The following is a 24,112-nucleotide window of genomic DNA, read 5'->3' as shown; positions in this document are numbered from 1 at the left end:
GCTTTGTCTACGCCGACTGAGCTACGGAGGCCTTTCCACCTACCGTACTAATGTACAACAAGTTTACACACTTTCATTGGTGGGAGTCATATAAAAAATAACAGGCGAGGTAAAGATATCTGTAGATTCTTTTTTCTAAAACTGCGTCAAGGAACAGACTTTTAAACCTTTAGTCATTTTACAAGGAAATGAATAATTCTCTTACACCCGAATTCATGTGATTTGTCCAAAGTATGACTGAGAGATGTGATTTTCGCGTATTTCATACCCAGTTTCAGCATAGTACGCGATGTTGTGACTACATCAGATTTCGTAAATTGGAGTTGTTTGAAAACCACGGGTGAGGAGTTTTCGACAGTTACAGCCCATGATATAAGATTCACAAAGTTGTAAGCCACTTTTCATATTAAATCTCTGAAGTATTGTTGCAATGTGGTGAGAGGACCTTTCGTATGGAAGGATGAATTGACATTATTTTGTGTCATTGTCTTCGTAATGCTCGGAATGGGCATGAAAGAAATGTTTTTCTACTTGCGCTTTGATGTTACCATCGAGAGAGAAAAATGTGTTAGGTTATTGAGTGAGTCTAGAAGGAGGAGGAAGAGAATTATCCCCTAGCGACAAATTTATATTACATGAAGAATATATTGTACATATAAAGATAATGTCACCTGAGTGAATGGGAAAATAAACAATAATACGTGCTCATATCTATTGGTGTGTGTGTGTGTGTGTGTGTGTGTGTGTGTGTGTGTGTGTGTGTGTGTGTGTGTGTGTGTGTGTGTGTGTGTGTGTGTGTGTGTGTGTGTGTGTGTGTGTGTGTGTGTGTGTGTGTGTGTGTGTGTGTGTGTGTGTGTGTGTGTGTGTGTGTGTGTGTGTGTGTGTGTGTGTGTGTGTGTGTGTGTGTGTGTGTGTGTGTGTGTGTGTGTGTGTGTGTGTGTGTGTGTGTGTGTGTGTGTGTGTGTGTGTGTGTGTGTGTGTGTGTGTGTGTGTGTGTGTGTGTGTGTGTGTGTGTGTGTGTGTGTGTGTGTGTGTGTGTGTGTGTGTGTGTGTGTGTGTGTGTGTGTGTGTGTGTGTGTGTGTGTGTGTGTGTGTGTGTGTGTGTGTGTGTGTGTGTGTGTGTGTGTGTGTGTGTGTGTGTGTGTGTGTGTGTGTGTGTGTGTGTGTGTGTGTGTGTGTGTGTGTGTGTGTGTGTGTGTGTGTGTGTGTGTGTGTGTGTGTGTGTGTGTGTGTGTGTGTGTGTGTGTGTGTGTGTGTGTGTGTGTGTGTGTGTGTGTGTGTGTGTGTGTGTGTGTGTGTGTGTGTGTGTGTGTGTGTGTGTGTGTGTGTGTGTGTGTGTGTGTGTGTGTGTGTGTGTGTGTGTGTGTGTGTGTGTGTGTGTGTGTGTGTGTGTGTGTGTGTGTGTGTGTGTGTGTGTGTGTGTGTGTGTGTGTGTGTGTGTGTGTGTGTGTGTGTGTGTGTGTGTGTGTGTGTGTGTGTGTGTGTGTGTGTGTGTGTGTGTGTGTGTGTGTGTGTGTGTGTGTGTGTGTGTGTGTGTGTGTGTGTGTGTGTGTGTGTGTGTGTGTGTGTGTGTGTGTGTGTGTGTGTGTGTGTGTGTGTGTGTGTGTGTGTGTGTGTGTGTGTGTGTGTGTGTGTGTGTGTGTGTGTGTGTGTGTGTGTGTGTGTGTGTGTGTGTGTGTGTGTGTGTGTGTGTGTGTGTGTGTGTGTGTGTGTGTGTGTGTGTGTGTGTGTGTGTGTGTGTGTGTGTGTGTGTGTGTGTGTGTGTGTGTGTGTGTGTGTGTGTGTGTGTGTGTGTGTGTGTGTGTGTGTGTGTGTGTGTGTGTGTGTGTGTGTGTGTGTGTGTGTGTGTGTGTGTGTGTGTGTGTGTGTGTGTGTGTGTGTGTGTGTGTGTGTGTGTGTGTGTGTGTGTGTGTGTGTGTGTGTGTGTGTGTGTGTGTGTGTGTGTGTGTGTGTGTGTGTGTGTGTGTGTGTGTGTGTGTGTGTGTGTGTGTGTGTGTGTGTGTGTGTGTGTGTGTGTGTGTGTGTGTGTGTGTGTGTGTGTGTGTGTGTGTGTGTGTGTGTGTGTGTGTGTGTGTGTGTGTGTGTGTGTGTGTGTGTGTGTGTGTGTGTGTGTGTGTGTGTGTGTGTGTGTGTGTGTGTGTGTGTGTGTGTGTGTGTGTGTGTGTGTGTGTGTGTGTGTGTGTGTGTGTGTGTGTGTGTGTGTGTGTGTGTGTGTGTGTGTGTGTGTGTGTGTGTGTGTGTGTGTGTGTGTGTGTGTGTGTGTGTGTGTGTGTGTGTGTGTGTGTGTGTGTGTGTGTGTGTGTGTGTGTGTGTGTGTGTGTGTGTGTGTGTGTGTGTGTGTGTGTGTGTGTGTGTGTGTGTGTGTGTGTGTGTGTGTGTGTGTGTGTGTGTGTGTGTGTGTGTGTGTGTGTGTGTGTGTGTGTGTGTGTGTGTGTGTGTGTGTGTGTGTGTGTGTGTGTGTGTGTGTGTGTGTGTGTGTGTGTGTGTGTGTGTGTGTGTGTGTGTGTGTGTGTGTGTGTGTGTGTGTGTGTGTGTGTGTGTGTGTGTGTGTGTGTGTGTGTGTGTGTGTGTGTGTGTGTGTGTGTGTGTGTGTGTGTGTGTGTGTGTGTGTGTGTGTGTGTGTGTGTGTGTGTGTGTGTGTGTGTGTGTGTGTGTGTGTGTGTGTGTGTGTGTGTGTGTGTGTGTGTGTGTGTGTGTGTGTGTGTGTGTGTGTGTGTGTGTGTGTGTGTGTGTGTGTGTGTGTGTGTGTGTGTGTGTGTGTGTGTGTGTGTGTGTGTGTGTGTGTGTGTGTGTGTGTGTGTGTGTGTGTGTGTGTGTGTGTGTGTGTGTGTGTGTGTGTGTGTGTGTGTGTGTGTGTGTGTGTGTGTGTGTGTGTGTGTGTGTGTGTGTGTGTGTGTGTGTGTGTGTGTGTGTGTGTGTGTGTGTGTGTGTGTGTGTGTGTGTGTGTGTGTGTGTGTGTGTGTGTGTGTGTGTGTGTGTGTGTGTGTGTGTGTGTGTGTGTGTGTGTGTGTGTGTGTGTGTGTGTGTGTGTGTGTGTGTGTGTGTGTGTGTGTGTGTGTGTGTGTGTGTGTGTGTGTGTGTGTGTGTGTGTGTGTGTGTGTGTGTGTGTGTGTGTGTGTGTGTGTGTGTGTGTGTGTGTGTGTGTGTGTGTGTGTGTGTGTGTGTGTGTGTGTGTGTGTGTGTGTGTGTGTGTGTGTGTGTGTGTGTGTGTGTGTGTGTGTGTGTGTGTGTGTGTGTGTGTGTGTGTGTGTGTGTGTGTGTGTGTGTGTGTGTGTGTGTGTGTGTGTGTGTGTGTGTGTGTGTGTGTGTGTGTGTGTGTGTGTGTGTGTGTGTGTGTGTGTGTGTGTGTGTGTGTGTGTGTGTGTGTGTGTGTGTGTGTGTGTGTGTGTGTGTGTGTGTGTGTGTGTGTGTGTGTGTGTGTGTGTGTGTGTGTGTGTGTGTGTGTGTGTGTGTGTGTGTGTGTGTGTGTGTGTGTGTGTGTGTGTGTGTGTGTGTGTGTGTGTGTGTGTGTGTGTGTGTGAGAGAGAGAGAGAGAGAGAGAGAGAGAGATGAATTTGCTGTAGTCGTACTTTGTTGAATAGGAAAAACTATCGTAAACTCCACAGTATTTAATCCGTTAACTTACGTGAGACATTTTTATTTTCTTTTTCGTATGCAAATCGGCATTGATAACTTAATCAATACTGATAGGATATGATGATATCGGTATTGAGACTGTCCTAGGTCGTCATTAATATGGAATGCAAAGAACTGTTCAAACAGCAGCTTATTTCAAAACAGCTAAGGAAAAACATACGCATTAAAATGTCTAAAAATCTGTTGAAAATATACTTTCATTTAAATTTAATTTAAACACATCTTTTGATAATTGAATTTAAAACATATTACCGAAATTACTATTGATATAGATATTCTATAAAAAGTGCTGTTCTATAAACAAAGGAAGATTGTTCATAGCAAAATGTGTTGCTTTATACAAGACTAACACTTCATTTTTGATTAATTCGATGTTTAGAGATACTGCTTAATTTTAAGCAAAAATGCATACGAGCTAGAATATTTATTTTTAATTCTTACCACTAGTTCTTCCCCATCCGGAAACAGTGGCCATTCCTGTTGTGTTGGACATTGTTTCTGGCAAGCACACTCCATTGATATTTCCATCTGAATCATTGAGATCAATACCGGGGTATATAAAGAGCATTGCAATATCGTTTTCAATTGTACTAGGACTGTATCTATGGTGGGGCAAAGGGTATACCTACAAGAAAAGATTGAAGAATTAACAGAAGTTTACTGAAGTTCAAAACGATAAACTTTAGATGATCTAGAATTTAAATGATCACGAAAAATGAAACTATTTCATTTTTCGTGATCATTTACATGGTGTGGAATGACATTTGTCAGAGACATTTGTCATCTTTGTCAGAGAAAAGTTTATATAAATAAGATTAACCTATAAGTTATAATATATTGATTCATCATCATCATCACGAATCATGGGCTCACTGCCCGTTGATGTCTGATGCCTGTTTCACTATCTTCTTCCACCTTTCTTTGTCCAATGCACAATGTCGCAGTTTTTGTACACCCATTCCACGCCAGTCTTTTATATCGTCTATCCATTCTCTGTATGGTCTACCTCTTCTATTTAAACCATCCAAAATACCAAACATAAATGTCTTTATCTTCCGGTCCTCACTCATTCTACAGATGTGTCCAAATAATTGCAGCTTCCGTTTTATAATCTTCTGCATTAGATTCTGTTTTGGTTGTATCTTCTGATAGCGCTCTTCATTGGTGATTTTCTGTACCCATCCTATTCTTAGAATCTTCCTGTAACAAGTTCTTTCAAATGACAAAATTCTTTTTCTTGATTCCTTATTTATTACCCACGTTTCAGATCCGTACAGTACACCGCTGAAGATGCATGTTTCCACTACTCTTAGTTTTGTTTGCAGACTGATCACTTTACTTTTCCAGATGTTATCCATGGCCTTCAGATTTGTTCTTTTCTTTGCAATCCTAATCTTTATTTCTTTTTTACAGTCCAAGTCGTATGTCAGTTTACTTCCCAAATATGTGAATTGTTCTACATTTTCTATATCAGTTCCATCCACTTGTATCTTTTGTTTCATGTTCTTCTCACCAAATACCATTGTCTTTGTTTTTTCAAAGTTCATAACAAGTCCAAATCTCTCCCCTTCCTCATTTAACAGTTTCAGTGTTTTTTGCAGTTCTCTTTCGTCTTCTTCAATAATAACAATGTCATCTGCAAATCTCAGATTGTTAATTCTCATTCCGTGTTCAGATATTCCTTTGGCATCTTCTTTCATTTTATCCATTGCTTTTTCTAAATGTGCGATGAAAATGCTTGGTGATATTGGGTCTCCCTCTCTAGTACCTCTCCTTGTTTTAAACCATTTCCCCAAATCATCACCTATTCTAACTGCTGCAACTGCATTTTGGTAAACATCTTTTAATATAGCTATTAGTTTTTTATCAATTCCATAGGATTCCAGAAGTGTTAATGTCACTTTCTGGTCAATACTGTCAAATGCTTTCTGAAAGTCAACAAAGCAAGTATATATGTTTTTGTTTATTCTCCTAGCTTTCTCTTCTATTAACCTCGTTGTCAAAATCTGTTGAATTGGGTTCTATCCTTCTTAAATCCTGCTTGCTGGTCTGCAAGGTATGCTTCCAATTGTGTTCTCAATCTTTCTGTCAATATGATCATCATCACTTTATCAAGGTGACTTATCAAGGCAATTGTTCTATAATTTTTACATTCTAGCTTATTTCCTTTCTTTCTTGTATAATGTTACTAATATTGATTTCACCCACTCCTCTGGCATTTTCGCTTCTTTCCATACCATATTGCATAGTTGGTGCATTTCTGTAACCATACTTTCACCACCATATTTAATCATTTCTCCAGCAATGTTATCGTTACCAGGACTCTTGTTGTGTTTTAGCCATTCTATTGCTTTTTATACCTCTCCTCTTAAAATGTCCATATCATGCTCATTACCTGGTGGTGATATCTGCTTCAATTCTTCAGTGAGTTTCCCAATGCTATCTGAATCTAGTTTTTCTTCATATAACTCACTTCAGTATCTTGTCCACCGCTGTACAATTTTTTCTTTATTCATCAATACTTTGCCCTTTTCATCTTTAATTGTGGTCTGTTTTGGTTGCCACTTTCTATTAATGGTTCTGATCATTTTGTATATCTCCCTTGTTTTATGCTCTCCATAGTACTCTTCTATATTGTTGGATTGGGCTTCTAACCATTTCATTTTATCCATTCTGACTGCTTTTTTCACCTCATTACACTTTCTTATATATTGCTCTTCTATTTGTTCTGATGTATCCCTTTTTATCTTCAACATTCTTTTCTTCTGTACTAACGTCAGTGTTTCTTGTGTAATCCATTTCTTCTTGATCTTCTCTTCTTCTGGTACTGTTTCTTCAACTGCATCTTCTATCGCCTTCATTACTCTTTTCACTCTTAAATTCGAGTTTTTTTCTTTCTCCACACTTTTAAGTTTCTCTGCTAACACTTTTCTGTACCTTCTTCCTATTTCTGCTTCACTTATTCGTGCTGTATCTCTTCTATTCTGATATTGGGGTTTATATTTCTTTTTCAATTTCATCTTGATGTTTGCAATCACTAAACTATGGTCCGAGTATATATCCGCTCCTTGAAAAGTTCGACACTGCTGTACTGATGTTATCCATCTTCTTTTAATCATAATCATATCAATCATGTTTTTGGTTTTCCCATCATTAATTAAGCCTAATCAGTATATTGATTAGGCTTAATTAATGGTGTTCAATATAATTAATTAGGTTATTTTTTATTAATTAGGTTCAGTCTAATTAGTTAAGTTTAATTGGTAATACTGAGGATGATACTTAAAGGTGCAGAATGGCAATGTTTGATCGACTGCGAAAATAGTAGCTTCTCATTAGTCACAATATAGTAATCTGGTAGTCATTTTTGAGTATTTCGCGTTCCTGATTCAAATTATCATGTTTAAAAACGCGTATAGACCCGTGGAATATTTTGGGTGACGTTGTTATTATGTAATTTCCACTGAGTTTAACAATGCATGGATTGGTAGTGATACGGTAGCTTGCACTTGATATAACAGTCATTCAAATAAAAAGTGAACTAATAAGTCAACTTAAACATTTATTTATTAATGGATTATGCTTTTCTTATGCTTCCTTTAAAGGAAAGGGAAGAGTAGTTATGATATTCAACACTAAACACGAAGACAACCTTGAATGGCAGGCTGTTTAAAGTGGCGTCTTTTGGGCAAAAATCGGAAAAGGAAGAGTTGGTAGCTTTGCTGAAATTGGATAATTTCAGCAAAGGATGAAATGCATACCAGACAGAGAAATGTTTCAGGAAAATTTAGAGAAAAGGGCAATACCAATATAATAAAGCACCTGCTCAATTTCTGTTCACGAAATAAGAAAAGTCTTATTAAGTTTGTTATTAGTGATAGCGATATCTTCATTCTGGTTCAGGACACAAGGGTATACAGATGATTAGCAATAGAAAGTGATCACCATTTAGGAGGATAAAAATGAATACCATATTGACGATAAAAACAAGCACAAAGCTTTAAAAGCTTTTAAAACGTTAGCCTCCAATATATTTATATATTGGCGGCTAGCTTTCAGAAGTGAACGATAGCCTTCAATATACAGATGTTTATTGAGGAGAATTGGTGGCTCTGCTGTCACGTACGCACAGTAAAATTTGCATAATCCTTTTTACCTGCGTTTACTGCAAATATTTCACTGCTTTCGGCTCCGCCAGCGCCAAAATTTCCCCTATCGGCTACTTTTGGTACTAACTCTTTTTTTTCGCGGAATTCATCTCCTCATACCTTCGAAAGTCTCAATATGAAATGTGGCCTCATTCCGTGTATTAGTTTTAGCTACAGATACCTCCAAAGAGGGAAAGTTAATTTATGGCCACCCTGTATAAATATTGGGGGAAAATGAAATACTTTCAAAATAAGAATCAAAGGTTGTAGACTCACTGACAAACTCTGAAGGAAATATTGATTCAGCAAGGATGGCATGTGGGGAAATGTTTGCAAATCTAAAAAAACTAGAACTCCATGGTGGACTCAACAAGTTAAAATGGCAGTCCTAAAAAAGAAAACGTATCGAAAGTTCTTAGCAAGTAAGTCACTATGTTCTCTCAGAGAATACATAGAAGAATAAGAAAGAAATCATTGTGTATAAGTAGCTAAACAAAAGGTATGGGAATATTTGGGTAAGAAGAATAAATATCAGGAAGTTGACAATATTCTGGAGGCTATTGTAAAAAAGTTTTAGAAATGGATGAAAGAGTACTTTAAAAGGAATGAGAGATGATAAAGATTACTCGAAAACCGAAGATAAAGATATTCTAGATACCTGAAGTAACTACTTTTGAAAGGTTATTAACGAAATAAGAAGTGACAGAATGGTGGTAGAAAATATTTAAGCGGATTACAGTAAGGAGCATATATCAATTCTTCAGGAAAATAACGCTATTCAAATCTTGAAGTGTAGAACGGTGGGTGAAATAGATGATATTCCACCAGAAATGCTCAATCACCGAGATATGTAAATTTTCTAGTGATTGCATTGCATAATTCAGGACAGGTTAGAAGATCGAATTCCCCATGATTGGACAGAACCGTTATAGTACCTATCTGCAAAATATGCATCTGTAATTTTGCATCATTAATTTTACATTTACCTGCCTCGTTGACCGAGTGGTTAGTATACCCGCTCCAACCAACAGAGTGCGGGGTAGAATCCTGCCTTGTGCATGAATATTTATGATTGTCTTTAGGTGGAAGGGGATAAGGGATAATTTTCTTTACAGGGAATTATTCCAGGGTAAAGATATGCGCAATACATCTCTAATACAGAGACTTAGCCAAGACTGCACTGTGTGTTGAAGAGTCACATCCTCCCAGAGGTGTCCCCTTTTTTCACAGAACAGTGCGGATCTAGACTGGAAAGTCGAAAAATATTCCAGAGGAAGGAAATTGCAAACCGCCTCTGTACCTTGCCAAGAACATTCCATGAACATGCCAAAAATGTGAAAGTACGATATGGTGCTGGATGGTAAGACCTCCGGGCCTGAAGGCATCCAACGTGTAACTGGGGAAGAACAGAGGGCTTCCACAAGTAGAACTAGTTTTTATGATGTGTCCAGGTCAAACCCGGAAAGAAACTTGGTCACGGATGTTGCTGGTTGGAAAAGGGAGGCTCCCTGTTTCACAAGAAACCACAGGATTGGAACTTGGAATGTTAGAAGTATGAACCAAGGTAAGCTGGAAATAATAAAGAATGGTAATGGAGCGAAGGAAGCTGGATATATTGGGAATAAGTGAACTTAGATGGACAGGAATGGGCCATTTTCAGTCGACTATATGGTGTATTACTCAGGACATGAGACAAGTCCTAAAAATGGAGTACCTTTCTTACTTATGAAAAAGATGGCTAGGTATGTATTGGGTTATAATCCAGTGAGTAACAGAATCATTTCTCTCAGTGAGTGGACATCCAATAAATATGATCATCATTCAGGTTTATGCACCTACTACAGAGGCATCAGAAGAAGATATTGAAGAATTTTATGGCAAGTTAGAAGAAGTGATAGATGCAGCACCAAAGCGAGATTTATGGCTACTTATCGGAGATTGGAATGCAAAAGTGGGAGAGACTGAGAGCAAGGAATAACAGGTCGTTTTGGTTTAGGTATTCGTAACACTGTAGGGAAGAGACTAGTTGAGTTTTGTGCAGAGAATTCTTTGTTTGTTGCTAACACCTACTTTAAACAGCACAGAAGAAGATTGTATACATGGACATCACCTGATAGACAATACAGAAATCAAATTGACTATATATTTTGGACAAGGAAGATGGAGAAGTGCAATTCAGTCTGTAAAGACTTTTTCCACGTGCAGACTGGAACCGACCATGAGTTATTAGTGGCTACGATACACGTGAAACTACGGAAACTGAAAACAACACAAATATCGATCAGATATGATCGTGGAAACATATCAGCTGAATACAATATTAGCATACAGAACAGATTCAACACTTAATTTGTGAAAGAGAACGAGATGAACTATGGGAAGAGATTAAAGATATAATTAAAACAGAAGCAAAAAAAGAATATTCCAACAGTTTTTAAGAAGTCCAAATGACTGTCAGAAGATGCTATCAAAGGAAAGAAGGAAAATGAAGGCCACAGGGAATTTGCAGGAAGTACTGCATTTGAATGTAGAGTTTCAACGACAAGCCAGAAGAGACAAGGAAAAATACTTTAATCAGGAATGCCAACAAATAGAAGACCAAAACAAGAAAGGAAAAACAAGAGATCTTTTCAAAAAGATCAGAGAACTAACAGGGAAGTTTAGTGCCAAGGTGACAATACTGAAAAGTAAACACAAAGGATATCTTACAGAAGCTGCAGAAATCAAAGAAAGATGGAAAAAGTATACAGAAGCCCTTTACAGAAAGGACTCCAAAATTACTGAGAAATTTGAAGAGCAGGATTATATACAGGAGCCAGTACCACTGGAGAGTGAAGTGAGGTGAGCACTGCAACAGCTATCCAGTAAGAAAGCACCAGGAGGAATACCATTGAACTGCCCAAAGCCGCCCTGGGAGAAGAGACAGTTAAAATTTTAACAGCTCTATGTCAGCGAATTTGGATCACAGCTACATGGCCTAGGGAATGAAAAAAATCAGTTTATATATCTTTATTGAAGAAAGGCGATGCAAGAGAGAGTGCAAAAATTACAGAACTATAGCACTGATTCCTCATGCAAGTAAAGTCTTACTTAAGATCATTCAGAAAAGATTAGAACCATTTATGAAGAGAGAAATGCCAGATGAACAGGCAGGATTTCGAAAAGGCAGAGGAACAAGAGATCAAATCGCCAATGTGAGATGGATAATAGAAAGAGCACAGGAATATCACAAGAATGTCTACCTTTGTTTCCTTGACTATAGCAAGGCTTTTGACTCCGTAGATCATGTGAACCTGTGGAATGTGGTAAGAACAATAGGAGTCCCAGAGCATTTCATTTACCTTCTGAGGAATCTTTATTATGAACAAGAAGCTACTGTCCGAACAGATCTTGGAGAAACCGAGTATTTTACAATAGGTAAAGGGGTGCGACAAGGATGCATTTTTATCTCTGTACCTGTTTAACTTGTACAGCGAATACATTTTAAGAATGGCAGGGCTGGAGGAGTCTTCAGTTGGAATTAAAATTGGTGGAAAAATATTAATAATTTGAGGTATGCAGATGATACCACCTTGCTAGCAGAGTACAAAGAAGACTTGGAGGAACTTATTATGAAAGTTAAAGAAGAAAGTATTAAATATGGTCTTAAACTTAACCTCAAAAAGACAAAAGTTATGGTAACATGTGAACATAATGATTTTGAAGTAGATGGAAAGAAAATGGAAGCAGTTAACAATTTTGTGCTCCTGGGACCCCGAATTGATAACGATGGTTATTGTACTGAAGAAGTAAGAAGAAGATTATTACTCGGAAAGAAAGCAATGACAAATTTAAGCAAGATCATTAAAGATAAAGATATTAGCCTCGCAACAAAAATCAGAATCGTGAAAGCAATGGTATTCACTGTGGTACTGTATGGATGTGAAAGTTGGACCCTGAGAAAGAGTGAAAGAAGGAAGATAGATGCATTTGAATTATGGGTTTGGAGACGCTTACTAAGAACACCATGGACTGCAAAGCAAACCAATAAATCAGTGATAGATAGAATAAAGTCAGATTGCTCCCTCGAAGCTATGATCCTCAAGCAAACATTGTCATACTTCGGACATATTATGCGAGCAAATGACAGTCTGGAGAAGATGATGATGCAGAAGTTGATGGAAGCAGGAGAAGAGGAAGACCAAGGATTAGATGGGTGGATGGAGTTAAAGAGGCAACTGGAGTGCGCTTGGAGGTTCTGAAAGATATGGCCAGGGACAGATCTGAGAGTGTATGTTCATGGAGTCGCCAGGAGTCGAAAACAACTCGTGGAACATAACACCCACTCACCCACACACACTTTAGGTGGCAAATGAATTTTAATTTTATCGCCCGGTTTGAAACCACCACCCAACTTATTGGATCCCCGAAGTGGCTTGAAAAAGTTCTGCGTTTGATCTCTAGAGCAGGCTACCGAACTATGTCAAAAATAAATTAAAAATGATTACTAAAGAAAGAGCCAAAAGGCTTCATTTCGGCGCAATGATTTTTACGCACCGACCGAGAGTTGACTTACAAAAAATACATTTTTTTCTGACATTTCGATTTCCTTAGCACTGAACGAGAGTATTTGCTCTATTAAGGTTTCTGCTTGGTCTCTGAAAAGAACCAACCAGTTCGAAACAGCTCTCAGGCAGTGAAACCTTCATTAAATGGATTAATAAAAGGCGAATTATATGAATGCTTGGGCAGCGCCCATGTCTTTTAAGTAGTCCAAGCTAAGGCAACTCGGGGATGTCGAGGATTGTATTTTCCTAAGCTCTCAGATCAACTTACGAAACTTTTATAGTTTCTGCAAACATTCGGCTTTGAAATAATGTTGGATTTAATATCCACTCTGCCCATGTAAATTAAAAGCGCTTGGAGCCTAAAAAGCGCTGACTTTTTAGGCTCCAAGTTTCTTTGGTTGTAAAGACATAGGTTCTAATCACGTCTAGGATGCCAGGAATTTTAATAATGGTGTTTCAGTTGGCAGTAAGCTACCTGCTCTCAAACGGATTCGTTGGGTGTTTCGGATTTACTGCCGAAGCTTATAAGGCTGTGTGGCCAGTGTTGTGTGCCTGTGAATTGTGTGTGTTCTTCTTGACTCTTTGCCTGTTTTGCGGCATGAAAAACCCGAGTTTCCTGGCGAAAATCCCATTTACTCTGTATAAGACCAGCTAATTCATAACTTCAGTTGAAAAGCCCTTATAAATTTTTTCGCTTTCTAGACGGGTTTCAAACCAGTCTTTCCAACCAAAGGCAGTCGTCCATACTGACTGAACTACAGAGGCAACATAGTTTTTTTTTCTGAAAATTGTGTTTTTCATTCCTCAAAAACAGATAAACTGGCTGGAGAATGCGCAATAAACACATATAATACACTGGCCTAATGGCTGTTATTGTTCCGGCTGTAATTCCGACTATCTCCACCCGATCACTAACTGTTCCCAAGTTAAAGTTTTGAATCCGAATCGTGCCAATAGTTCTGCAGCTTATATTTGTTATTGCCTGTACTTGTGTTATGTCAATCTTAAATCACAGCATCATTTTTCATAGTAATACAAGGGGGGGACTCCTTTGTCAGGGTTATCTTGAATGGGTAGAAATGCAGAATCTTCCGTAGAATTTTCCAGACAGTTGTTTAATGCACATCCACGTGTCTTGATACAGCACGTGCACTGCAGGAACCAAGCTGTTATTCATGGTCTGCTCCACAACGGCAGTAGCAACTTCATTCATTTTTTGTGAACTAATTGGTTTGCAATCTCTGCCAGGGCTGACTCCCAACGATCTTGTTTCTTCAAAACGACTAATCATTCGTCGCAAAGCACATGGTCATAGTGGGCCTCGTCAACATTTGTTGTGGTGAAGAAATTCGCGGAGTTTAGCAACAACATTGCAGTTGTTTAGGTAGTACATCTTCACGAACAAAGCACGTTGGAGCAAGGTTAGTGCCATCACTGTCGACGGTATTAACAACCAGAATGAAGGGGAAAAATCCCAAATCCCGTGTTCACCTTTTAAAACCCTCCTGGCACCTTCCGAGTTGCGTGATATGCAAATTCAATGCATCTGGTGTTTACAGCTCCTGGTGGCGAAGTTTGGAACTACGCCCCTCCCCCAGATATCGCTTCCGCATGACGCACAATGTATTTCTGCAAAGTTTCGCATCACTTGGATCACTGGGTGGCGCTTCACAATGCATTAAACAGGAATACTTTAATTTTGATTCACCCTGTATATAATTTCGAAAAGTTTCCCTCGGATTATTTGTAAGAATTCTAAATTTCATTAAAGTCAGTCCAGTTACAGTCCAAGAATAATTTGTGTACAGATGAATAAAACAGATCTATTAGGTGCATTTTCTTTCTTTTTTTTTTTTTTTTTTGCAAAATTTGGCTAAAATGATATACTCAAAGAGCAGTGAGAGTGCATCAGTTCCTAGTTCAAACTTCGAAAAACTGCCACAGCAACGTTTTCTCAAAACCTTGCTTTTGGGTAATAAATAAATAGAATATCGCTATGTGGACAGTTTTTTTTTCTGTCTTGTCCCTACACCATAACAGAAAAGGCGAAGGAATAATAATTGCTCTGCTAGCTTGGCATTTCTTTGATGACTTTTTAATCTAATAGAGCGATAAAACTGTAAATCGCCATCTCAGTGCAAGTAAGTAGATGAATAGATATGCGACAAAATTAGAAAAATCTTATGAATAGTGACTAAAACTAGAAGACCGTATCAGCTAGCGGAACGATTCAGTGTTCTGCTTTCCATTAGAACTCTGATGGAAAGGTGCTTTTTTATTCTTTTGAATCAGAATGTAAATATTTTAAAAAATGCAACGTTTTTAAAGGAACAGCATTTACAAATAAACGAAATCCTCGAAACTGCTATTCAGTTTGAAAGAGAGAGAGAGAGAGAGAGAAAGAGAGAGGAAATGAAGTTAGTAGCTTTTATACTTACGGTGTAACTATGTGTGGCTGTACGCGTATCGTCGAGTGTGTTATTACCCACTACAATCCTGTATCCGGTAAATGGTAATCTGGAAGTAAAGAAAACGTTACATCGTATGAGACAATAAAATCCCCAAACTCAGAAAACTGTAAGGCTATGCTATTCACCCATACAGAGCAAGAAATTTGTAACGAACATTACTTCTCTACAGCATCCGAGAAATTTCTTACCCCTTAATAAGCGATGCTTGGAAGCAAATTGAAACTAGAAAACTTCTTATTGTATTAGAAAGAAAAATGGAAACGCTTTTTATTGTATTTTAAAAGAACGTGTTTGTTTTTTCACTTTGTATATATTCTTTAACATTTACTATTAAGTTTCAGAGAATTACAAAAAACAGTTGCATAATTCTTGCTATAAAGTTTAATGGGATCAGTTCACTTCCAGCTACAGTATGTCACCTAGTAAATTACGTGTATTCTACAGTGTTATGGATTATTCTTAAATGATATCACATTTTCTTCTGGACTTCTTTTTTTTTTTTTTTTTTTTACTTTCCTCATTTGAGAAGTCTCACATTTTTTAATTCAGGAAAATTTTATGTAAATGGATGGAGTTCTGTCTTCAAAACTTTCATATAAATTTATTTCTGTTTTGGAGGCTTCAGTAATTAAAGCGATTCTACAGTATTTTGATATCATAAAAAAAAATCCGTAACCAGATACGAACAGAATCTGCAACCGGAGTCTGTTCGTATTCAACAATTTTGCAAATTGTTGTAGAGAATTTTAAGAGTTTTAAAATGTATTAAGATGCTGTTTTTCTAATCTAAAAAATTTGAAAGTTTTCTTAGGGGGGGGGGAGAAGGCTCTTTCCCTGCCATCTGATACTCATCATAACCCCTTATTGCTAATTTGATTTTTATATTCATTTACGTAAAAATACATGTATAATGGCCCTCTTCTTGACAAAAGATGTTGCTGGCGATTTTCTCCAGGATTGAACGCGATTTTTGTTTAATTAGAGATGGAAATATGTGACATCATTCTAGAGATATTCGTCACGAAATTATTCATCCCATAAGAGTAAATATGCTATTATTAAAGGATAGACTTTGGATCGTGGTTAGACTTTATTATCATCCTGACAATATAAATATTGGTACATTTAATCTTCTTCTACTACTACGCGTTCTTCCCGCTTCCCATGCAGGGTCCGTGTGTTACTTTAGATGCGACTTCTTGTTAGTACTACTCTCAACCGACCCGTCGCCTGGTCTGGGGATATATTTTTGACTGTAGAGGCGTATATTCATGGGGCCGGTTTGCCTGTTTGCGGGATGAAAAACGCCAGATAAACTGGCGGAAAAAAACCCTACTGACCGCGCCCAAGACCGGATAACTTGGCTATGCCTGAGGAAGATCCTCAAATTCCTCACATCTACAACGGGAATCGAACCTGGGACACTCCTTCCCTAGGCATATGGTTGCGAAGCGCAAAGCCACTAGGCTAACACTGCGCGGTAAATACTGGTACATTTAATACTACTGTAAAATCTTCAGTAATGAAAAGATACAAAACTCAATTCATTTTGAATATTTTCATTCATTTTGTTTTCCGTAATTACGTTTATGTTATTAAAGGTGGAAAGGTGTTAGAAAAGTTTGTGCGCCTTTTAAGTAAGCATTTACGCTTAGACATTAGGCGTCTTTGAGAATTAACAGTTAGCATTGGTATTGGTAATTGGTAGAAGCCAAAACGACATTCAGTTGATTGTTTCGAATTTGCTCCACTCTACCAAAAAAAAAAAGTAGTTCTCTGTCATCATACAAAAGCAAAAAATCCGTGTCAATCTCACTACAGGCTGCATTGGCTGTTCTTTGAACGGAAAAACATTATGCAGAAAGGTTCTACTATAAAAAACATAAAATGACAATTTTTTAACCATTATTTTTAACATCTTTACTTTGTTTTTTATGTGACTCCTATCCGCGAAAGATTGTAACTCTTTGGTACGTCAGTGGATGCATTTTTATAGTTTTTATAGTTTTGTACATACTCCGGAAAGAAACCTTGCACTGTACAGGCCTAACAAGGAACGTTTTCCAGACTCTTCAGCGTTCCAGTGACCAAGCATCCATGGTCCATGGCGCAGCTTCAAATCGCTTCAAATCGCGTCTTAGACGAGTGTATTCGAAGCATGTCGGTCGGAGGAAGGATATGTTCACCACTCCGCCAACCAGAACGGTATTTTATTAACGTATTTTACCAAAAATGTTGACTTTTTTTTCATTCACATTCAATAATTGGAACACATCCTTATTTTAATTAGTTCCGATTACTGAGATCGCAAGTTATTTAAAACGGACATTGAATTAATTTTATTTACAATCTATTTATTGTAAATAGATTGTGGACAGATTCTCTCCTATACAAACTGGGTTCGAATTACACTGTGTATGGATGTTTGTGAAAATCTTTAAGTCGACGATGATTTTCCTTGCCGTGTGTGTGTGTGTGTGTGTGTGTGTGTGAGAGAGAGAGAGAGAGACTTCTTTTTTTTATCGTATGTTTTTTTTTATCTTTCTCGCAGGCCTACACATTTTACCGCGTTAGCTTCCGTAACCGATAATCCCGCGGAATAGGTTGGTTGGTTGCTCCTTATTCCTGGAAGTATTCCATGTCTATTGAAGCGTGTGTTGACTGGGCCGGTTTGCCTGCTTTGGAAAAACCCCACGATAAACTGGGAAAAAAACCGTCCTGCCCGCGCCTAAGACCGGCTAACTTGGTTATGGCTGAGGAAGATATTTGAGTTCCTCACGTCTCCGACGGAGAATCGAACCTAGGACACTCCTTCCCCAGGCATATGGTTGCGAAGCGCACAGCCACTAGGCTAACCGCACGGAGAGAGAGGCTAGCACCGGCTTATTAATGTCATAAAATAGCTTAAAAAAACGAGCTTTCGGGAGTAGAGAATCTTGTCATCCCCAGATGAAAGGCAGCTAACTCGTCTTCAGTTAAAATTTCCTTATATAAGAAGGTTCTTTGCTTCCTAGATTCCTTGCGAGAATCTAGGAAGCAAATAATGAAAATGAAATCCTTCACGGACTGATGAATCTTTATTAGGCCTCTTTTACCAGCAGGGTTGAGTTTACTGACGTTAAACAAAGAAAGTAGTTTTCTCCCCGATTTTTCCTATCCTTTAAAACGGGTGCTTCAGTACATGCATTATAAACAAGTGGCATGCTTGTTTATAAACCATACTGGTTTATAAAGAAATATGTTATTCTTCTCAAGAGTTACAAAAAAAAATTTAAAAAAATAAAAAAAAACCCGGCCTACTAAACTGCAGTTGACTCGTAAAGAAAACCATGCAACAACAAGGCGTTTCTCGTGTTGGAGTTGTGTTCCCGTGAACTTGAGGTCACTTTCTGTTCTCGGTTAAATAATATTCAACTTACTTTCAAAAAAGTTGAACATTGTTTTGACACTTGGATTACGAAACAATAATGGATATTTATTAACCATTTGTTTTAATTAATAATGTACCTGTAGAGAGCACTGCAAGAGTAAATGATACATTCAAAGCATGGAATTACTGACTGCTTTGATTGCTTCAGTGATGTTCGTCTTCAATTTTATCAGTTGTGTATGTATTATTTTTATACATCTCCATATGAAGAAATCTGAATGTGACAAGAGGAAACCAAAAAAAAAAAAAAAACTCTTGCAAAAATTGCATTGTTTCATTTGATGTATGGCAAGTGGCACTGTCCTGCTGAAAACAGCAATCATGTTCTTTAATCTCAAGGAGAGCCACGAACTGGGTGATGATGATGCCTTGATGCAGCGCATTGTTCAATGTCATCTCAAAGAAAATGGGTACGACAATGCGACAGCATGATACTGCACACCATACTCCTAATTTCAGAGAATGCAAAGGCGTTTCATGGAAAACATGATTTTCCGAAGACCAAATTCTATTGGCTGTTGACGTATGCACTTAGGTGGAACCCCTTTCATCACTAAAGAAAACATTGTCCAGTTCGTGAACTACATTTTCTTCAACAAAAGATCGAAACTACCTACACTACACAACACGTTTTTTCCTTATCCAGTAGTTTCAATTTCTGAACTGAGTGAAGACGGTATGGACGAAGCTTTAATTGTTTGGTGAATCTCCAAAGTACTGCCATACCTGTCTGTGCAGACGTTACAACACGTCGTGTAGCAGTCGCTTTAGCCTCAGTCAGAATGGAAGATCTTCCATGCAGCTCTTTGTCTGCACTTGATCCATTTCCCCATTGTCGAATTTTGAGGAACATCAGAGTCGGGATACTTCTGACGAAACTTCTCTACAACATTTGCGTAAGAACGACAGGCCAAATAACATTCCAAAATAACAACTCGTTACTTCTGGGAAAGTATCATTTCACTTTCCTCGTAAACAAAACTACGCAATGGACGCCCAACACCCAACACGTGCCAATAGTCATAGAATCCCATCTATAGGCGAAACGAATGATTAGAATTAAAACACTTCGATGCAGATTAGCTTCAACTTTGATCTGTGCGACTTTTGGATCACACTGTATGATGAAGTGGAAATTCAAAAATAAATAAATAAAATTTTACTGTTATTTAAATTATTGAATAATTTTGCCTATCGTGAACTTAGATTTGCTAATTTGTAATTTTTTTGTAAATTAGTAAATTAGTTTATAAATAATTAATTAGTAATATGATAATGCTAAAATAGTAAGTTTCGAATAATAATAAAGTTTCAAATCGTACTGATAAAAAAAAATCGCTAAATTAAATTAGACAGGGAAGGAAGTGGTGGGGGGACGTGAGTGAAAAAAATTTAAATGAAACATACCAGTCCTTGGGTTGCTAAATTTTGATAACTGTAGTTTTAAGTTTTGTTTAATTACAGTGATGAATATTTAATCTTCACTTACCCAACAACACAATGTGCAGCGGTTACAGCCCAGTTTTTATTTATTAGAGAAGCACCACATACATGTTTGAAAGGATTTAAAAGCAGTCGTCCTTGTAGAGAGCACTGTAAGAGTAATTAATACTTTGTTACACATTTAAGTTAGCGGACATCCTGCAAGTATGTCTTTTAAATGAACATGGAAATTCTAATATATATATATTGTGACTAGTATTGACTCAGCTTGTAGACATATTTAAAAATTAATAATTATACTCACTAAGAACGCCGAGAAAGGTAAGAAAACTTTAATATAACACGACTAGTTTCGTCGGAACTCCGACTTCTACAACGCATCAAGGAATATCAAAATATTCTGGAAAAGATTGGACTTTTCATAAATAGGTTAGTTTTTTTAAAAAGATGCAAGTCCCACTCTGTTATCCCTAAGTTCTTAGATTTTAAAGAATCTATTCGCACAAAACGTGCACATAATATCTACCGTAAAGCTAAACTAGATCTGTTAAATGAAAGGATTGCAGACACTAAATTTACTTTAGCTTCAGTCTTCTCTAAAAGAGATGCTTTGGAAAATAACCTGAGTTCACCCTTAGACAACAGTGCTTGGAATGAGGTTAAAAACATCAGCTCACACCGTGCTTCTAGATCCCAACACATCAATAAATTAACTCTCATCAGAAAATTCAGTCGACTCAGACAGGAACAAAGTCGTCAATCTCCTATTGGTTTACAAAACCTGGAAAATGTTGTGATTAACAAATCCTCACATACCCTTTCTTCAACAGAAATAAGCGTTCTTTCGAAAGGGCTGAACTTCGTCCCTTCCCCCACTTCCATTCCTAAGGAACTCTCTCTAACCAAAGTAGAAAAGACTGCCTCACATTTACCCAAACAAACAGCGAACCTACTCAGAATTGAAGCTATTTTTACCATAAACAACAGTCGTCATCGTCTTGTAGATAATTTATCCTTGGCTGAAAGAAGAGCTATCCACCATCTTCGTAATAACAACGATATCATTATCCTACCTGCAGACAAAGGGAATGCAACTGTAGTCTTAAACAGATCTGATTACCGTTCCAAGGTCAACGGTTTATTAATATCTGATACCTACTCTGATATCAGATATCAGATATTAGAGTAGGTTATGAAGCTCCCTTGACCCTACAAGGGAGATTCATAACGTACCAACAACCTTCTCAGATCTACTTCAGAAATTCCTAGATACACCAGACTATCTCTCCGCTCTCTCCATCCCCTTATTCCCCGTTTGTGCGGCCTTCCGAAGATCCACAAGGCAGACACACCTTTAAGACCAATAGTGGAAGGTATTGACTCACCTACTTACAGCCTGTCTAAATACCTTCCCGTTTCCTTAAAACATCTCATTGGTAATTCCTCCTCTTATATTGAAAACTCTGAAGATTTCATTTCGAAGACGAAAAAATTAAAACTCGAGGATTCTGAAAGAATGGTTAGTTTTGACATTGTCTCTCGTTTTACAAATGTGCCAACAGAAGAAGTACTCAGTCTACTTAAAACAAAGTTTCCAGCAAAATATCAGTGCGTTAATAGAGCAAGAAAATATTTGCTCTATTAACGCACTGAATAAACTCCGGCTATTTCTCTTTTGAAGAGAAAATATATAAACAAACCAGCGGCTTAGCTATGGGCAGCCCATTATCTCCGGTGTTGGCCATATTTTCCTAGAAGACTTTGAAGAAAGAGCTATTTCAGACGCAGCATTGAAACCTAAACTGTGGCTGAGATACATGGATGACATCTGCCTTATCTAGGAATATGGTCTAGAGGAGCCACAAACCCTCCTAGATCATTTAAATAATCAACACCAGAACACTAAATTCACGTCAGAACTAGAGATGAACGGCGTCCTCGCATTTTTGGACTTGAAGATCACTAGAAATGGCTGATTGTCTTAAATTTTCGATTTTTCGAAAAACTACTCACACAGATAGATACTCGCATGCCTCTTCTCATCACTTCCTGCCACAGAAGTTTGGCATTATTTCAACTCTAGCCCATCGAGCAAGAGATCTTGCTCGATGGGATGAAGAAGACCTTCAAACAGAACTAAACCATCTAAAAAGCATCTTGAACAACGGCTGTTCTTCTCGAAGCATCACTAAATATCTACATCCACGTATCCAACCTCGACAAGAAGATAACTCCAATCCTATTACTCACATCCAATTGCCGTTCGTAAGCTCTATGTCTCCAAAACTGCCCAAAATAATGAAGAAATTCAACATTAAAACCTACTTCACCACCCTACCAAAGCTTCGTTCTTTTCTGAGTCGCCCCAAAATAAAACACAACCAGCTTCAGTTTTCAGGAGTTTATAAAGTCGTCTGCAACTGCGGTAAACCTTATTATGGACAGACTGATAAGTCTATTTCACTACGTCTTGAGGAACAACAGCGTGACATCTCTTACAAAAGAACCCGTGAAAGCGCACTCTCCAGTCATGTTCTTTTCTCTGCTAACTCTAATCTAGAAGAGCTTCAACACCAGATAGACTGGAATCTTACTACCAATATCTATAAATGCAGTGACGAACTCGAGAGACATATCGTAGAATCAAAAGAGATAGTTCTCGACTCATCACACATAAACAACAATTTAAGATACAGTTTGCCTGACGCCCACACCGCAGTGATTGAGTTCTGCCGCTCTCGAATCAGTTGCCACTCACTTACAACTCACGCTAGTCCTGCCACGCGGACACCAGTTCAGATATGACTGCTGCCATTCCTATTTTGTTAATTTGAGAAGTCCATGTTTTTAACTTTGTTATTTTTCCATTTTTTTGTTATTATTTACACACCTGAAGAAGTCGGCGTTCCAAAACTCTGTTTAAACACATCTTTTAAAAACACAGTTTAAATACACCTTTTTCTTGACTGGCACTGTCAAGATCTAATGGCGTCGTTATTTGATAGTCAAATCCACATTAGATCTTAATAGCTAAAGAAAAACGTTCCTGTGCTGACGTGGCTTCCTGAATGATTGTCATACTAGTGTGGAGATACGTATACTTTCCTTGCATGCTCATTTGCTTTTTCAGTGAACTAAAATGGTGACACAGGGACATCAATGCACTAGTACGGTTTTAGAAAGCTATCGCTTTTCAGTAGATATTTGATATGGTGTAAAATGTTTCTATCCAAATATGCACCGATTTTCTAAGTACACTGTGTTCACACCCATCTTCAACTGCAAATAAACTTTCAGAGGTTTCCATGAATATTTTTACTGGAATTTATACATCTATCAAGACTCCTTGGATAGTTGCTAATGATGATAGTATCTGTGAGTTCATTCTATAAATTCTTGTTTGCCTATCAGGGCACAGCGATCGCTCAGTCATTTACAAAATACAATTGTCCACTTTTCAGTGAATGATTATGTTCTTGCAGATGACTGTGATGGAAAAACAATAATTTGATAATATGGCTTATCTTAATGCAACAAAAACAGAATAATTTTCTTCCAGCACCCATCTGAAACTTGATACACATCAATAAAAAAAAAACATATTTTGATATTCTGTGATAAATTTATAAAAAAAGTTACTGTGGTGACAATTTTTCTGTTATTCGTTTAAAGAACAAATGTGTGTTGGAATGATTAGAACACAGCTAAAAAGTGAGATTTCACAAACAATGGCATTATTTAGCATTCTCTTACAAAATATTATATTGAAGAGTGGAGACCAAGTTTCTCAGATTTTGTAACTTCGACACTTATACATAATTTATCGTATTCTGAAATCAGAGAATTGATTCAGAACAATATTTGAATAGTTTTTCTGATGTTTGTTTTGAATTCTGATGTTTTAGAAACATTACGTATGGTTCTGATTTATAATATTTCTAAAACGTATTAACGAACTGCGCGTTTTTATTTATTAAAATTCAGAATTATTTTATGATAATGTTTGGTTTCTTTGGATCTTTTTTGTGATGTGACATTATTCTAGATGTCGCATAACAAAATTCTCTGTTCATGCATATTTTATAGAACTTTTCTAACAATATGATTTAATTTAAGTCATATTCCATGTATGCTATTATTAATATCATATCTCTTTATGTAATAAAAGGTTTTGGATTTTTTCTGGATAGTAAGATAAATCTTGTTACCTGCCAAGGAAATTCGCCATCCAGGGAATCTCTTCCTCCTACGATTCGATCATTGTAATATACTGCTTTGCTTATACCACAGGTTTCGTTTCTGCTACTAGTTTCTGAACCCTCGAGCGAACACACTGCTAAACCTAAAAGATTTTATAGAATTTAATAAAGAACGTAATAATGTACTGAGCGTAATTATATTACCTGTTTCATTCAATCTTGGTTACATTGTTTCGGA

At 38.1% G+C, this 24,112-nt stretch overlaps 1 protein-coding gene across 1 annotated transcript in view; it reads right to left on the bottom strand.

The window, feature by feature from the left end:
• LOC150098853 (trypsin-1-like) overlaps positions 1-24,112 on the bottom strand; it is a 42,578-nt gene that overhangs the window by 10,169 nt on the left and 8,297 nt on the right. The window contains exons 2-5 of the mRNA XM_090405765.1: positions 23,884-24,017; positions 19,722-19,825; positions 12,124-12,241; positions 4,078-4,261 (exon numbers count right to left, since the gene is read on the bottom strand). Of these exons, the coding sequence (XP_090261891.1) occupies positions 4,078-4,261; positions 12,124-12,241; positions 19,722-19,825; positions 23,884-24,017 (540 nt within the window). The remainder of the gene's footprint in view (positions 1-4,077; positions 4,262-12,123; positions 12,242-19,721; positions 19,826-23,883; positions 24,018-24,112) is intronic.

This window comes from Typopeltis vanoorti, chromosome 15, assembly GCF_054136105.1.
Source record: "Typopeltis vanoorti isolate ZY-2024b chromosome 15, IOZ_Tvanoo_1.0, whole genome shotgun sequence".
Lineage (NCBI taxonomy): Eukaryota > Metazoa > Arthropoda > Arachnida > Uropygi > Thelyphonidae > Typopeltis > Typopeltis vanoorti.
This window is presented reverse-complemented; position numbering and strand designations above follow the sequence as displayed.